Source organism: Gekko japonicus, unplaced genomic scaffold, assembly GCF_001447785.1.
Source record: "Gekko japonicus isolate JY-2015 unplaced genomic scaffold, Gekko_japonicus_V1.1 scaffold246, whole genome shotgun sequence".
NCBI classification, from domain to species: domain Eukaryota; kingdom Metazoa; phylum Chordata; class Lepidosauria; order Squamata; family Gekkonidae; genus Gekko; species Gekko japonicus.
This window is the reverse complement of record NW_015162482.1, coordinates 615,474-632,259: the sequence shown is the minus strand read 5'-3', so window position 1 is coordinate 632,259 and position 16,786 is coordinate 615,474. Positions and strand designations below refer to the sequence as shown.

Genomic DNA, 16,786 nt, shown 5'->3' with positions numbered 1-16,786 from the left:
TTGACTTAGGAGCCTTTCAGTCCCCTCCCATGGATTTAACTGGGAGAGATTCAAGCGTGTGCATAGGCGTAATCTTCGTGGGGGCGGCGGGGCTTCAGCCCCCGCCGAAATTTTCAGGAAGATGCTCAGCCTCCCTCGGGAGCCACCCTTGCTCCTAGCACAGCAATGCCTCTGGCCCATCCCCAGCCCCCCCCCCCCCCGGGAAATTGGAAAGTCTACACCCTTGAGCGTGTGTTTCATTTCCCCCGGTGGATGGTACTCCAGATACAGAGATTCCAGCTGTTGTGTTTTTTTTAACAGTTTTTTAAAGGCGTGTGTTGTAGCCTTCAGCGTTCAGGCGTAAAACAATGGACTATGAAAAGGAAGAGAAAATTCAAGCCTTGGAGCACCGATCGGGTTAAAAAAAAAAACCGTGGAGAAATACAAAGTCGATGTCGTTTTTACTCGGCAGTCAGTCAGATGGGGAGTTGACTTCCACACTAGGGAAGCGCGCCCAGGGATCTCAGCCCCAGACTTGCCACGAACGAGGAGGCGCCGAGGGGCGGGGACGAGGGGACAGCCCGCCGCGTGCCGCGCGCTCGTAGTGAGTGTGTGTTTGGAACCCACGCGATCCCTTCCCCTTCCTCCCTGGCCGTTTTCATGAATGGGAGCGGAGGAACCCGGACCGCGCACGCGCCTCTTCCCCCCGGGCCAATGAGGAGCGGCGGCTCTAGGCCAGTGTTGTGGTCACGTGGGTGTTTGTAGTTGCGGCGCCCGCGGCTCTACTCCGGCGGGCTCTTTATCTCCTGGCCCGCCTCGCGGTCCCCTCCCTCCGCCAGCCCCGCCGCCCCTCCCCCGAGGCTCGGCGCCGGCTCCGTGCCATGCCGCTAGTCCGCTACCGGAAGGTCGTGATCCTGGGATACCGCTCCGTGGGTGAGTGGAGGAGCCCGGGGAGGGGGGCACGTGGCGGAGAGCTTTTCGGGGGCGGGGGAGAGGACGCTGGAAGCTCGCTGGGGGAGGCGGCAGGGGAGCCAGCTTGGGGCGGCGGCGGAGGGAGGGAAATCGGACCTGCGAAGGGCACGTGGAAGGACGTGCAGTTTGGAGGAACAAAGTGCGGGGGTGTGCAGATGGAGCCCTGGGGGCGGGTGGGGAGAGCGTGGTGAGGAGGAGGTGGCGGAGAGGGACGGGAGCAGGGTGGGTGGAGGCTGCGGGGGACCCGGTGGGGAGGGCGCGAGGCAGGCGGCGACTCTGCGCGGGGAGTGAGCAGCCCTGGGCGGGTGTGGGATGGAGGCACGCGCGGCATCGCAGTCGGTGAGCCGCTGGAGTCCCGGGGAAGAATGCGGGAGCGTTGGTCAGAGGGTTTCCCCAGAGATGTGCACGTTTCCCAGGGCATAAAGGGGCGTGGGAGGCGCTCCCGCTGGGGACTCCGTTACATGTGGGAGTCTAGGAGCATCCAGTGCCTTGCACGTGGGTTTGCGCGGTTGGGTTATTTTGGAAGGAGTTGGGATCCAGCCTTACAGGTCCTGAGCAGTATGAAATACACAGTCTCGACGTGGACGGGAGTGATGAATACATGACACGGGTCCTGCTCCTTGATACGCTTGAGTGGCCCTCGTATTTGGAGACTGGGTGGGCCCCTCGGCATTGTGAGTTTCCTGCCTCTGCGCTTCCCGGACTTAAAGGGCACACTTCCTGACACCAGCCATTGCTCTCTTGGCCGGCTCCACAACCTTGTGGCACAGAGTGGGTGTAACCTTGGCCAGTGTTTGTTTTCCTGTGCTACCAAAGGAGGACACAGTACTGTTGGCAAGATCTTTGCTGGTTGCCATTTTGTAAATGGTTGCATGCTGTAAAAAACCCACCCTGAACATTTAAACTATTGGTGGGGGGAGATTGATCTTGGATTGAACTGTGTTGGGAGGCTGGCAAGGAGGATAAGTCTGCTTCTTCCCCTAGCCAACTCTTCTTTTGGAGCAGGACCTTTGCAGAGAGATCTCTGGCCTTTCCAACCAAGCTCATGAGCAGGAAAAACTTGTAGCTGTTGGCCAGGGGTGGGCAGGGATTGCCTGACTTTTGGTGCCTGATTTCTCCTGCGGGAGCTCTTTGTGCATGCACAACTCTCTGCTCATCTGACCTGTCCCCCCCCCACATTAATGCAATAGGTCACTGGGGTCTGTTTTCTATTAATCCACATGCAGGGGAAGGAAATTACTTGGGATCAAAGGCTATACAGGGGAGGCTGGGTGGTGACATGGCTCATTTCCTTAGATCATGTCTTCAGCAGCTCCTGGAAATGGAGGGTGGGGGAGGATACCCTGGGAGGCTAGCCTTGATATGCCTGTGTCTGCTTACCTTCAGGGGGCTTGGAGGCTCTTTCTCTGATTTGAATGGACTAATAAATCTCCAGGAGGCATGCAGAGGGGGGTCTGGCTGAGAAGGGCTCCGTGTGATGGGTTCTAAGGTGGACACCGAAATGGCTCATCCCCATGGTGCAGCCTTCTGCGCCTGTTTGAACAGGTCCTAAACGGGTTTGGGACCATCACCAGTTTTTAATTTGTCTGGTGTCGTAGACTGCAAAGCAAAATGCTCCTATGTCTTGGATTGAGTAGATGTAGTTGTGTTTAGCTGTTCTCCTGCAGCAATGAGCATCACTGCCTCTGTAGGACTACGCTTACGTACATATGCTTGCCAGAGGTGTTTTAAGAGAGACGGAGGTGATTTTCTGTGTGCAGTCAAAAACAAAACTCTTTGGCTTACGTTTAATTCCCATTGACTTTGGTTGTTGGACACATTGCCTCTTTTTCTTGCGGCACAGATGATCACTGTAAAAGAAGGATGTGCTGCTGCTGGTAGCTCAATTCACAGACCCCTTAGTGGTCTGAAGGTTACTGCAATGGAAGAAGGACTAAAGACACTCCAAGTATCTAGTTGCCCAGATTTTGAAGTATTTGCTGTTGAGTGCATATTGCTTTTTTGTCAGGTTGGCTTGTAAGGAGCAGAATCTATGATTCTAGGACACAGGACTGGAATCCTAACTTATGATTCTCTACATCAAAGAATCTTCATTAGGTAGTTTTATAAATGCCCTTTTCATGGCTAAAATCAAATGCAAGTGTAGCATCAGCTGACAGAACTTGGGCAAAGAGGCTCAGAGATTGAGAATTATTTCCCTTTAGGTGGTGGTTTAAATGTGCATACTGACCCTTTTGTAACGATGGCTCAGTTTTGTGCATGCTTAAGTGTAAAGCTGTGCTTGTGAACAAAGTAACCTGTGATGGGGGGGAGAGGTAACAGGAAACCTCTGTGTATAATGTTAATTTGCTGTTAATGTCTCAGAGCCACCTGGCTGAGTGTAACAAACATTCACCTGTGTTTGGGGAGGAGGTGTGACTCGGTGGTAGAGCATCTACTTGGCATTCAGAAGGTCTCTGGTTTAATTCCCAGCATTTCCAGTTTTTTTAAAAGATCAAATAGTAGGTGCTGTGAAAGATCCCAGCCCTTAGAGACCTTGGAAAGAGCTACTGCCAGTCTGAGTACACAATCCTGACCTTAATGACCCAGTGATGGTTCAGTATAAGGCAGCCTTCATGTGTGTTCATGTCCCTGTTTCCTTCTGGTGCTTCCACACAGTTTGCAGATGTGAACGTTTGTTGTGTGCGTGACTAATTAGGCACCTGTTGTTGTTCTATTCCTTTGTCACCAAAAAGCAAGGGAAGCAAAATCATGGGCAAGTGATGTTTCTCTTTTCCTGCTGCTACATGGGGAGGAAAACTGGGACTTTTGTCTCATCCATGGTGATGTCCATTAGTTCTAGATGTGGAGTTCATGGATTCTCTGTTCATGAATCATCATCATGCACTACAGCAGGAGAAAGGAGAATCCAAGTCACTTCTGTGTTTCCTGCTTCTCATCTACATGTCTTTAGATTCTTTGACTTATCTGCAGCAACAAATGCATCCCTTGAGCCTATAACCAAAACCTTGTGTTTCCTAAATGCATTTTCAAGGAGAACAAACCTGCCTGTTGGTTCCCTAAGCAAAATCAAATGTACTGTTGGTCTTCAGTGGTGTGTTTTTTGTCTGCATTAAATAAAGTCCCATTCTTGACTGAACAAATATGGGCTGGAGATGTGATTACCAATAGTTATGTAGAGTGCCCATTGTGTGCTTGGCTGTAATCTTTCTAGTCAGATAGGAAATGTAATTCAGGAAAAGCCAGTATTGAGATACTCCTTATCTACAGATCTTGTAACAGTCTGTAGATTTCTCCAGACAGTACCAAGTTAAGAGTTTAAGATGCCAATTTCTACCACTGGACCAACAAAGATCTCTTACCTCCCTTGGAATTTTAGTGCAGGGTTTGGAATATATGTATATTTAAACTGACAGATTCATTAAAAAACCCCAGATAAGAATCCCCCTTTTTTTTACACATTTAATGATACATTTTCATTACTATAATCAACCATATATATATATATATATATATATAAAACAAATAGTTCTAATATGGGCCAGTGGGGGGGGGTTGCATTGTTTTTCCTCTAGTGCAGTGATGGCGAACCTTTTAGAGACCGCGTGCCCAAACTGCGACCCAAAACCCACTTATTTATCGCAAAGTGCCAGCACGGCAATTTAACCTGAATACTGAGGTTTTACTTTAGAAAAAACAACTCATACATTAAAAGATGACCCAAACAAAGTAAGGAACGCAATCCCAAATGCTTTCATTTACTTTAATGATGGTCTGGGCCTGGCTGGGGGGACGGCATGCGTGCCCACAGAGAGGGCTCTGAGTGCCACCTCTGGCACCCGTGCCATAGGTTCGCCACCACTGCTCTAGTGTGTTGTCTCCCCCCCCATTGTTCTTGTCATACTTCAGGACAGTTGAGCATATCTTTGTCTTCTGTATTTGGGTGTACCATTTGACCAGTTTTTCTTTTTAGATATTTATATCCCACTTTTCTCATGAATGGGACCTAAAGGGGCTTACTACACTGTTTTCTCTCTCTTCCATTTTATCCTTACTGCAACAGCCTTGTGAGATACGTTAGGCTGAGAGAGAGAGTGAATGTCCTTAAGTCAACCGTCAAGCTTCTGTGGCAGAGATGGGGTTTGAACCTTGGACTCCACGATACAATTCAATATACTACCTACCATAAAATGCAGTTTCATAATTTTCATGATATCCTCTTCCTTTTGGAAACGTCAACATGGACAAAGAAGGAACACCCTGCCGCTTGGGCCATAAGTAGCCTATAGATTGGATTTTAATGTATTGTAACTGTTGTGTTAATGTTTGTTTTATTCAGGTGGTTGTTGTTACCCACCTTGGGTCCTGAGATACTCGGGAGAAAGTGGTGGAAAGGGCTGTCAAGTCACAGCTGACGTATGGCAAACCCTGCAGGGTTTTCAAGGCAAGAGACCTTCAGAGGTGGTTCTGCCATGGCCCCTGCCTCCACATCACGGCCCTGGTGTTCCTTAGGGATCCTGCCTCCAAATACTAGCCAGGGCTGATCCTGCTTAGCTTCCAGGATCTGACAAGATTGGACTAACCTGGGCTATGTAGGCCTATAAATGTTTAGAAGGATCAAAATGCTGCAATAATTTGAATTCCCTTCTTACCCGCACCACAAGTTTCCAAGTCTTTTTCCAGTTCTCCTGATAATTGAGTGCTTCTGTACCACTTGTTCTTTAGCCACAAAGGAATCATTGGGAACCCTTGTGGTTTAAAAAAACAAAAAACAAAACCACATACAAGAGATTTCCCTTGAGTGCTCCCATTGTTTTCTCTCTCTCATTCCAGAATGCAAGTCCTTGGCTATCTGCCCCTTAATGGCCCTGATTTGTAAGTCAATGCAGTTCTCACCTTGAATCAAAAGGGAATTTCTTCCTTAAAAAAAAAAAGTCTCGCTTACTGGCTGCCAAGAGATCTGAAGAGCGCACCTGCAGCAAGGCTTTTTTCTTTTCATCTCTTTTCCTCTTTAGGTAAAACCTCTCTTGCTCACCAGTTCATTGATGGGGAGTTTCTGGAGTGCTACGACCCCACTGTGGAAAGCAGTAAGTGCTGCGGTCCGGTCTTTACTAAGCTGCATCTGGGCTCTTAGCTGTTCAGGCCAAATAACCGGAGAGTGTTAGAACTCAGTGATGTCTTTGCACAACACTTGAGCATTGTCTCGCCAGAGGATTTCCAGGGATGTCCTCACTATGTATTTAAGGTAGTGGTTGACAGTGGTGGGAAGTCTATAAATCTCCCATTTTCATATTTAATCAGCGTGGGAAGACCCTTTCTGGTGTTCTTGGGCAACTTGTGATATGTACACATGAAGTCCTTTGATATCTTCTATTCTCCCCCCCCCATCAAATTGGATTATAGTAATAAACCTATAAGATCATACTGTGTAACTGTTCCTAAATCAGGAATAACCCTGTAAAGGCTAGTTTACTCTCCTGGCACTTTGGGATTTATTGCATTGGAGGGGACACTTAGCCCAATTTTGTACATATTCATTTAAAAGTGAGCCCCACTTATTTCAGTAGGGCTTGCTGTTAACTGTGCTTTATTGCTGAACAGTGTTCTAATAGCATAGCCGGAAAGATGGTGGGGAAGATCAGAACTTACATGATTGCAAATACACTATTAATATGGTTGGGCCAGGGACTACTGTAGCATTGATTGGTGGGGCATACAGAGAAGACCCTCACTGTTAGTCACTACCCCTCCTCATTTTATTGTGTACACTTCACAGCTTATGATATTTGCATTGCATAGAAAAAATATTCCCCTTTCTTTTTTCATGTAATGCTTTAGCATAACAACTGAGGGGAGAAGTGGAGGGGGGAAGGCAAGGGATGTCTACATAGGAATTTCAGCCCTCGCCTGCCCCAGAAAAGGAGAGGTAGGTTGTGGGAGGCCAGCAGGGGAAAGAGGAAAAGAGGTATAGGCAGGTGGTTGAGTGGGAAGGAGCAAAATTGATCATCAGGCTACTTAGAAATTCTCATTTTACGTAGATTTGGCCCATCACTTTTCGGATGCTGACTACCAAGCTAGGAGCATATAACCTCTGTCCTCACATTTTCTGCACAAACGGTTATGATGTAGGCCGAATTCTCTCTTAAAAACAGGCTGAGTTTTAAATGTGAATTTAAGAAAAGCCAGAGGAGGGGAAAGAGAGAAGTTGGCTATAAATTAGGAGTGAACATTTGAAAGCCAACGCCAAAGATCTTACCGTAAAAAGGGTTTTTTTTCTTTTTTTGCTTTTCAAGCAAAGTTAGAATCAAATAAATCTTGACTGTGCTTTCAGCGGGATGTGGAGTCTTGGTTTCGAACTCTTTGGATCCTAGGGGTTTTTCAGCTTAAAATAGAAAAGTTAAGTGGCACCTCTGCTCATTTCCTGCCTTGCCACAGCCCCCCCCCCCCACTACAGCCCCTTCCTGTTTTTTACGGGGAATTGGTAGGTTGCCCTCCACACCCATTTCATGCAGAGAAACCTTTTACGTTATTTAAGGGCAGGTTTCCCCATAAATCTGTTGTGTTTGGATGTGACTATTCTTGGGGCGAGGATGGATAGCTGAGCCCCTGTTTTTTCAATGTGCTGATCACGTCTGGAAAAAAACACACACACACACACAACTCAGGAGGTGTATCTGCCCAAAATTTTCCAGCGGGCTGTTAGCATGAAAGCAGATGTTCGTGGCAGATCCACTGCTGGAGATTCGTGTATGCATTAAATCTTGTCCCTTTCGTTTCTGTATCAGATGTTTCATGAGGTACCTGCATTGCCAATCTCTGATGCAGTGACTAGGGACAACCATGCATCTGTCAGTTACTTCGCTTCCCTCCTTTTGAGTAACTCCAGGTGGCAATTGCTGCAGGCAAAACAGGGCCTGTGCTTCAGAGATATGGCTCTGGACCCAAAGATGGTCCACAGTAGCTCTGGGTTATTTCTGTGATTGCCTGGTGCTTCTTCAGCTGGGCATTGCTTTCCATTGCAGCTACCAGCCAGTGTTAGTGGTGTTGGTTCCCCCCCCCCACCCTGCTGTCTCTTCAGTTTAAAAAGCATGTTGGCAGTTGTGTGGTGGCAGTGGCTGTGCTGTAAAGAGTCCCAACAGGATGGGGTGGGGACAAAACAAATCTGGTGTGCACACATAGAATCTCTTTGAATGTATACAAATGCCTCTGCTTAGGTGAGGGCTTTCCATTCGGTTGAAGAGTCCTTTTAAATCCCCTACCAGAACCCCCCTGCTTTTTCTTCTCCAGTTCAGATGAAGGTTTGGATGGGCTGGGGCAGGGAAGAAAAGGAATGAATGGAGAAGGTTGGAATGCAAAGCTATAGGAAGGGGTAGATGGCTAGGCTAGTCTACCAAAAGCTCAAGGCCCCGGTTGGCATGAAGATGGGGATGGAGGAGGAAGCAGGCCCTCAGCAGAGGTCAAGAGAGGCCCAGGCCACTTCCATTTTTGAGGGGGCCCCCCCATAAATTAAAAAATGAAGAAGTGTGAAAACAGTGATACAAAATTAGTAGTATTATATTTTCAATGTTTACATTTAATGCAATAAGAAAAAGAATCTTGTAAGAATTTGTAATAAATGTTCCCATTTTTATTTAACATGTGATTTAACATCAAAAGTGTAAATTTGAGGGCCCCCGACAATGTGAGGCCTGTGTCAAATGGCCCTGCTGCCCCCCCCCCCCCTCAAAGGCCCTGGGAGGAACCGGAAGGTGAAAGTTACTCGGGTACAGAGCACTAGGATGAAGTTGAGGATGGGAATTAAATTGCCAAGGAGTGCAGCTGGAGCCAAGTAACATTGCTGTGTGTTGCCTTTTCCCCCTTCTCTAGCTTACAACAAAATGTTGTCAGTAGGGAAGGATGAATTCCACTTGCAGCTAGTGGACACTGCGGGGCAGGTAAGGATGGCTGTTCTTCTCTCTCTTGTTCTCTGTTTTTCAATGCATGCTGTCTCTCTGCTGTGCCTGGCCAGTGTGACATAGTTCGCCTCTAAATGCAGCCACCTCTGGGGTGCAACACAGGCCTGTAAGTCTATCAGGACTGAGAGATCCTTTGCGAATTTGACCTTTACCAAAGGTACTCTTTTGGAAGTTTGCTCCCCTCTGTCACGCTTTCACCTCCCAATGCATGCATGATCATGAGCTGAAGCTGGTTACTTTGCAACAAAATGGCTCTTAATTGACGTGACTCTTAGTCTCCCCTCGTTTTGTGTTTGTCCAGGATGAGTACACAATCCTGCCTCACTCTTTTATCATTGGCATCCATGGCTACATGCTGGTATACTCCGTCACATCACTCAAGAGGTAAGGAGGCTCCAAGGTGGTTGTTGGTGCTTTGGCAACTGGGCTGTGTGGCCTGCAAATGCGATGGCGACTACTCTGAGGCTAGTGGCAGAGACAGATTTGGGAAGCTTTAGGTGCTGTCATGGTTAGAACTGAGGCAACGCAACTAGGGGGGATCTTGGCTTCAACTGTTTCCATGTCTGTTTTCTCTTTCCTTCTGCAAATGCTACGGAAACTTCTGACTTGGACACACCATGTTTTGTTGTCTATCTTCTAAGTGAGATCAACCCAGTCCTTTCCATTTTCCTTGCCTGTGATGTTTAACCAAACTAAATAATTATTTTAATGGGGCAGAATAATTCTGTAGGCTGATTGCAACCCAGTTAGCAGGGGTTTTGAGCTGGTTCATATCACTGTAATGGCACCTATCTTGCATCTGTGGGAATAACAACTCCAGGGGTCATTTGGGGCTGGAGTGCACCGGAGCACTGCTCTGGCAGCCCAGGAGCTGGCACAAATGGCGGTGGCAGCAAGCCCCGCTCCCAGCTCCCCACACCAAAGCACTGCGACCCGGGGGAGGCCTGAAGAGGCCCGTCGCCGGCCTCCTGGGGCCTGCACTGGGGCAGGCCCGTCGCCGGCCTCCCTGGGCCCGCGCTGGAGCACTGCGGCCCATGGGAGGCCTGAGGAGGCCCATCACCGGCCTCCTGGGGCCTGTGCTGGGGCGCTGCGGCCCATGGGAGGCCTGAGGAGGCCCATTGCCGGCCTTCCTGGGCCTGTACTGGAGTGCTGCTGCCCGTGGGAGGCCTGAGGAGGCCCATTGTTGGCCTCCCTGGGCCTTTGCTGGTGCGCTGCGGCCCATGGCAGGCCTGAGGAGGCCCATCGCCGGCTTCACAGGGCCTGCACCGGAGCGCTGCGGCCTGGGGAAGGCCTTGAACGCGGTAAGTGAGGAATCCGCGGGGGTGGTGGTGGTGGGAGAGCCTTCTTCCCTCTCCCCATCTCTTTGCCCTGTTTCTTTCTCTCTTTTCCTCCTTTTTTCCTTCTTTCTTTCCCTCCTTTCTTCCCTTATCTCTCTTTCTTTCCCTTCTTCTTTCCTTCTCTTTCTTTCCCTCTTTTCTCTTTTTATCCCCTCTTTCCTTCCTTCTTTCTTTCTTTCTCTTTCTTTCCCTCTTTCCTTCCTTCTTTCCTTCTCTCTACTCTCTCTCTCTTTCCTTCCCTCTTTCCTTCTTCTGCAGCCCAAATCTAGTGAGAAGGGGTTTAAACTTTAAACCTCTTCGCCCCCCTTGCTTCCCCATCTGACATCACTTCCGGTGATGGCAGGGGGTGTGGCATATGCTAATAAGCCATTATGCTAGTAGCTCATTAGCATACCTTATGCTAATGAGCTCCTGCAGCTCTTTTTCTACGAAATGACCCCTGAACAACTCCATTAGTTCTTTTTTTTTTTTTTAGTAACAGTTTATGGAAGGTTCTGATCTATTTCAAAACTGCAAAAAACCTGTTTATTCATTAAAGCTAAAATTGAAACATGTTCAGTTTTGGGTAGGTGGCATGCCTGGCAATGGAAACATGTAGTTGGCAAGCCCAACTCTGGCTTCCATTATGACTGTTTTTACAAAAGACATACAATGGAAAGGAGAAATTAAAACTTTGTGTGGTGTTTTGAAAGGGGGGGGAAGCAATTGATGGAAATTAGAGGAGAAACTCTGTGAATAAGAACTCCCATGTTGTCTGCTGATGCACAAGGCTTGAGTCCTGCACTTCTTACTCAATAAAATCTTATTTTGTGGTTCTTGAGCCACCCCCATTCAGCTGAGAATCTGAGGATACAGGGCATTTCCAGAACCAAAGTGCAATACATTTAGCTCCTAACCAGTGAACATATCCTGATCCTTGGGGAAACCACTTAGGAATACACATGTATGATGGGGAAGGTATGAGTTATATTCAGTGTCGACCATGTAAGCGTCTTAGTTGAGGTTTCTTCTTGTCTTTTGCAGTTTTCAGGTGGTCAAGTCTTTGCACAGCAAGCTATATGAAAGCAGAGGGAAGACAAGGTAAATGCTAATTTGATGGGGGTAGGAATAGTAGAGTTCAGTTCTAGAAGAAGGCGCCAAAGAATTCTGGAATGGAGGAGAGGGGAATTAGGGAAAGGCATGAGGATATGGGGCAGGGGTGCCTTGTTGCAAGGTCTACGACTGCCATTGCTGAAGGGGCAAGGGGATTTGGCACCTGTTCTGGAGGGATTTGGGAGGTGGAGATAATGGGGCTGTTGCAGCAGATAAGCACATGGCTGCTGAGGGCTTAGTATTACTTGGTCTGTATTTGCAGGAAATTGACTTCATTGGTCAGCTTCACTCTTTGCTCAGTAACTGTGTGCCTGCAGGCTGGTGGTGCCTCTGTGGCTGCCTCCTAGTGCCCCCTGGTAAGGGTGCCAAGTCTTCTTGTCTCTTTCAGTGGTGAACCACTGCACAAACAACCCCAGATATGGTGCTTGGTATGTTCCTGGAAATATAGGCCTGAAAATACTGGCTGGTTTACGTCACCGTAGATTGGCATTGGGGCTCTCTCCAGGACAGGAGTAAGATGATGATTTCCCAGCAAATTGGCGGCTGGCAGCAACTGCCTTATTTTTAAATTGCTTCCTAGTATCCTTGGCCATATAGTCAATTCAATGGATCAGTTGTCAAGATGATCAGTTAACAGGAAGTCACTTTTATGGTAACTGGCAACGATTTCGAATCCCTGCTTGTTCTTTTCATGCATTATGGAGAATTATAAATTTCAACAGTATTTTCCACACTGCAAATTTTCTTGATAATTTCTGTTTTTTATACCCATGGCTACGCGGAATCCCTTGTTCTGAGCCTTCAGAGGGAGCTCTGCTCCTTGTGAGCAGGACAACAATCTCTTGAGCAATAGCTCAACTCTGTGTGCACTTTTTAAGAGCCCTAGGGCTTGGAGGTATTTTACAGGCAGGTTAGGCCACTACACGGTTCTTGCTTTTTTTAATTGCCTCTGCAAATTGTTCCTAAGCTTTAAGCCATGGGCTCAGCCCCTGAATCCTGTTTGCAATGCCAGTTCTTAAAGCCGGAAGGTGTGAAAGCCTGGGTACCTCCAAGCATGTGCAGAGTGCATTTCTCTCATTAATGACTGAGCCCAGTCAGCTTCAGCATACCTAGGAAGACTGATGGGCAAGGGTTTTAGGTAAGAGCATCGGTTCCAATTGGGCCTGAGACCCGACGTGTCCTATTTTCGAAGTTACCGATCGCCTGAATCTGTGAGGGTCAACGTAAACAAGAAATTGGGAGGTTTTGTCATCAAATGCACTCCAGCATTCTTGAAATGCTAGAAGTAGCTGAGTATTTGGATTGGGGCTGAATGGGGGGTGATGGTGGAGAAAAGAAGGTTTAATTCCTCTCCCCTCCATGCAATGCTGCCTATCAAAACCAACTCTCCTTGATACTACCTCTCCAAGGAAAACAGGCAGGTATCCTCTTTGCCCCCCTGCCCTGGTTGTTTTTTCTTTGGGGGCTAACAGTGAAGTATATGCAGATGTGTGTTTGTGTTGTGTCGGGCATACCTGCGTGTGCCTGCAGTGTGAATGGGAGAAATGGGAGATGTAGTTTCTCTTTGAAAATTTTTTAAAATGCCCTTCGCACCATCTTGTCCTGTTTGACTCTTGGACCCAATCAGTGGGGCACTGCAAAATCTGGAAAGTGCTTGAGCCTTTGTGGGGGTCTCCCATCAGAAATGTAGCGCCTCCAAAGAGAAGAGCCAGGTCTGCTCTTGCCAGCTGCTCTGCAGGGTGGGACAGGAGCAATGTTCCCTCTAAGCTGTGGAGTCTTGAGAGCAAAAAATCTACTTTGTGAGCTACTGGCATTAAAGTTGTGAGCAAGCACTTTGGGTACTGCATAAATTAGTTTGCTCTGGAGCCATCCTTCCTGAGCTAGGACAAAAATTTGTGAGCTGGAGGCTAAAAAATTGTGAGCTAGCTCACACTAACTCAGCTTAGAGGGAACACTGGACAGAAGATAGGAACCTGCTGTGCCTGACGATTGTGGTGGAGTGATGGGTGAAGAAGGATGAGGCCTCTTTTGGTACGCTGGAGGAGCCACGCTGAGTGCTTTTCCTTTCTCTCTGTCTTGGCAGGATGCCTGTGGTGCTTGTTGGCAATAAAGCTGATCTCTCGCTAGAAAGGTAAGAAGACCTTTGAAAACAGGAAGGGGCCACTCCAGTCTCTTCTTGAGTGTGGCTAACCCAATGCTGTATGAGACAGGGAGTGGTTTTTGTTTTTTGTGGTTTTGTGTTCTGTTTTTTTGCCCTTGGCTCCATCTCTTAGAACAGAGTTTAAACACTATATATATAAAAACTGATATAAAAATAAAACCTATGTAAAAATGCAGTCGTATGTAATAAAATAAGAAAGCACATGAACCAGAGACTACTAGGGAGCTATTGTTACCTATTTGATTGTGTGTTTCGAATATAACAACATGCCACCCAACATTTCGCCACAGGTTCAGTAATTGTCCGGTTCCCATCGATTAACAATTGGTTACACTGCTCAGCACCTGTTTGTCCCACCATATCTATTATGAGCGGAGGAATATATTTGTCATGGATCTTGTTATACTGGTTATATCTGAGCGTCATGTGCTCGATAGTTTCTATCTCCTCTGAGCCACATTGGCAAAATCTGTGTTCAGTGGGGATCCTTTTGAATCTGCCCTCAAGCAACACGGAGGGGGAAAGCCTCACATCTGTCTAATGTGAAGGCTTTCCTAAACTTGTGAATATCAAGCTGTGATAAATAGGACATGGGTTGCGTGCGATATTTGACAGAATCCGGGGCTCTAAACTTAGGACATCTACCAAGATCTGCCTGTCTCTCCATGACCATCATTCTCTGCTTTGAGGGTAATTTCAGGGCTAATATCAGGCCCAACACTGTTTTATTATGTTTCACTAAGATCAAATGTAGCCTCTCTTCCTGGAAGGAAATTTTGCATAGTCCCAGACTATGTGGAAGTCTTTCACAATCAAGTGCTAAGAAATGGCATGATGTCTGGAGAGATTGCTATCATGCCATTTCTTAGCACTTGACTGTGAAAGACTTCCACATTTTCCTAGGTGTGTGAATAAGTATATGAAGAGCATATGGTGTGTGTATCACTTCCTATCTTCTGTTTTGGTCTTAACTTTGCCACATCCCTAACATTCCAAAGTCTAATTCTGCCTTGACTAGGCCCATGTGGGTAAGTGTCAGGAGGATCTGTTGCTCACTGTCTTAAGATCCAGGATCCTGTGTTCCTTAAATCTGCACCTTCTGCAATGAATCTGAACTGGGCTGTCTGGGAATTTCACCTGGTCTTTTTGAAAAGAAGAGCTAGTCCTCAAGGTGGTAACATTTGGGGTGTGTGTGTAGGTTGTTTTACCTGAAAGCTTAACACAAAAGGCACTTCAGTCAAAGATGGAGATAGGAGGAAGCGCCTGAATTTGGTATGAAGAATGCTGTGTTCCTGAATTTGGTGTAAAGAACACTGTATACAGGAGTCTAGCAGCAGAATATTTTGATTTTTTAGTAAGGGCTGCTAGATACAGTAGATGGTGTTAATGAATGAAATTATATGCCTGGCAAAATTTTAAATAATCATACACAGAATATTTGGTTTCTTCAGTGCAGACTGGTTTTGCATATAGGATACAGTGAGGACTTCATTTCTGTCTCACCATTGTTTGCATACCGGACCCATAAAGCAATTCTTAGACAATAAAATATATTCGGAATAGTGATGCAAAGTAAGGGAGATACTTCTCTTTTTAAACTCTCCTTTCCTTGGTGTCTCTCCAGCCGTCAGGTGAAGACTGATGAGGGCAAGAAGCTTGCTGATTCTTGGGGTGCTGTTTTCTTGGAGTCCTCGGCAAAAGAAAATCAGGTCAGGCGACCGTCTGACTTGAATCGGGAGGGAAAGATGGCACAGACATGTGTTTCCTGAGTTGCTTCGGGTTATGAAATGTCATGAACGAAGCTGCTTCTGAGTCAAACCACTGGTCTGTCAAAGTCCATATTGTCTACTATGCATGGCAGCAACTTTCCAGGGTCTTAGCTAAGAGGTCTTTTACATCATCTTTTAACTGGAGATGCTCGGTGTTGAACCTGGGATCTTCTGTGTGCAAAGCGGATGTTCTGCCACTGAGCCACGACTCCTCCTGGTGGATTACGTTGGACTAACAACCTGAGTTAGAGAGTGCCCGTGGAGTGCTCCCCTTCTCAACTCCTAGGAGTGGTAGACCATCTTACTGTGATCCTTATCACATTTTGTAGTTACAGTGGCTGGGCATAATTTCAAGTGGCTTATATAGATATTTTTATGCGAGTATGTGTGCACCTGGAAGTCATAGCGACCTCTGGTGACTAACCCCTATGGGAGGCCTGGAGGATATTCAGAGAGGTGGCTGAATAAAGCCTGCCCTCACCTCCTGCCTCTGGTATTTCAAAGAGATCTCTCATCCAAGTACTTGAAGGAGAGGTTGAATTTATACCCCGCCCTTCACTTGGAGTCTCTGAGGGACTTACAAACTCCTTTCCCTTCCCCTCCCCACAACAGACACACTGTGAGGTAGGTGGGGCTGAGAGAGCTCGTTCCAGAACTGTCCTTGAGAGAACAGCTCTGACAGAACTATGGCTTGCCCAAGGTCATCCAGCAGCTGCAAGTGGAGGAGTGGGGAATCAAACCCAGTTCTCCCAGATAAGAGTCCGTGCACTTAACCACTATCCCAAACTGGCTACACCAAACTTGCCAGAGTCGACCCTGCTTAGCTTTCGAGATCTGACGATAACGGGCTTGCCTGGGCTATCCAGGTCAGGGCTTCAAGTGCCTTAATTGAAAAATGAGGGCAGAGATATTCCCCGTTCACCTGTGATTTCTTCCTCCTACTCTCAACTCTTAACATTTTTTCCTCTTTTTTTTCTCTGGCATGCAGATGACTCAAGGTATCTTCACAAGGATGATTGAGGAAATTGACCGTGTGGACAACTCCTATGGTGAACAGCGCACCTGTGTCCTGATGTGATGTCCCTGTCCCCACCCAAAGCCGCTCTGCTGGTGGGAGGGATGTGTGTGTCAGTGTATTCGGGCCATGTCAGGACAGGTATTGCAACTACCTAGAGCCCTGTACAGCGGGTCTGAAGTATCTTACGGGTAACCCACACAAGCCGCAATATACCTCATTGCTCGCCCCCTATATGAGGCGACCACGTTTTTGCACATTAGTTTGCTGGAAGCAATCTGTATGTATGTATATGTATTGCCAAATGTTTACAGAAACTTGGGAGGGCAAGTGCACAACAGGATCTATTTATGTTTGGTTTTTTTCATGGAGGGGACTCTCCGGTATATTTATATTGAAGCTTAATCTGTATACGCACAAGTTTACACACGCCCGTTCACTACTTGGTGTGACGGAGAGGCACCCCAATGGCCTCCTCCTTCTGTGGGCCAGTTCTTCGGTTCATT

General features: G+C 47.3%; 1 protein-coding gene across 1 annotated transcript; it reads left to right on the top strand.

Moving 5' to 3' along the window:
* The first annotated feature begins 860 nt into the window (after positions 1 to 860).
* Positions 861 to 16,343, top strand: RHEBL1 (Ras homolog enriched in brain like 1). The gene is made up of 8 exons (XM_015405899.1): positions 861 to 912; positions 5,967 to 6,038; positions 8,818 to 8,885; positions 9,208 to 9,290; positions 11,267 to 11,323; positions 13,419 to 13,466; positions 15,121 to 15,205; positions 16,254 to 16,343. The coding sequence occupies exons 1-8, from the start codon at positions 861 to 863 to the stop codon at positions 16,341 to 16,343; spliced, it is 555 nt and encodes a 184-aa protein (XP_015261385.1).
* Positions 16,344 to 16,786: the final 443 nt, after the last annotated feature.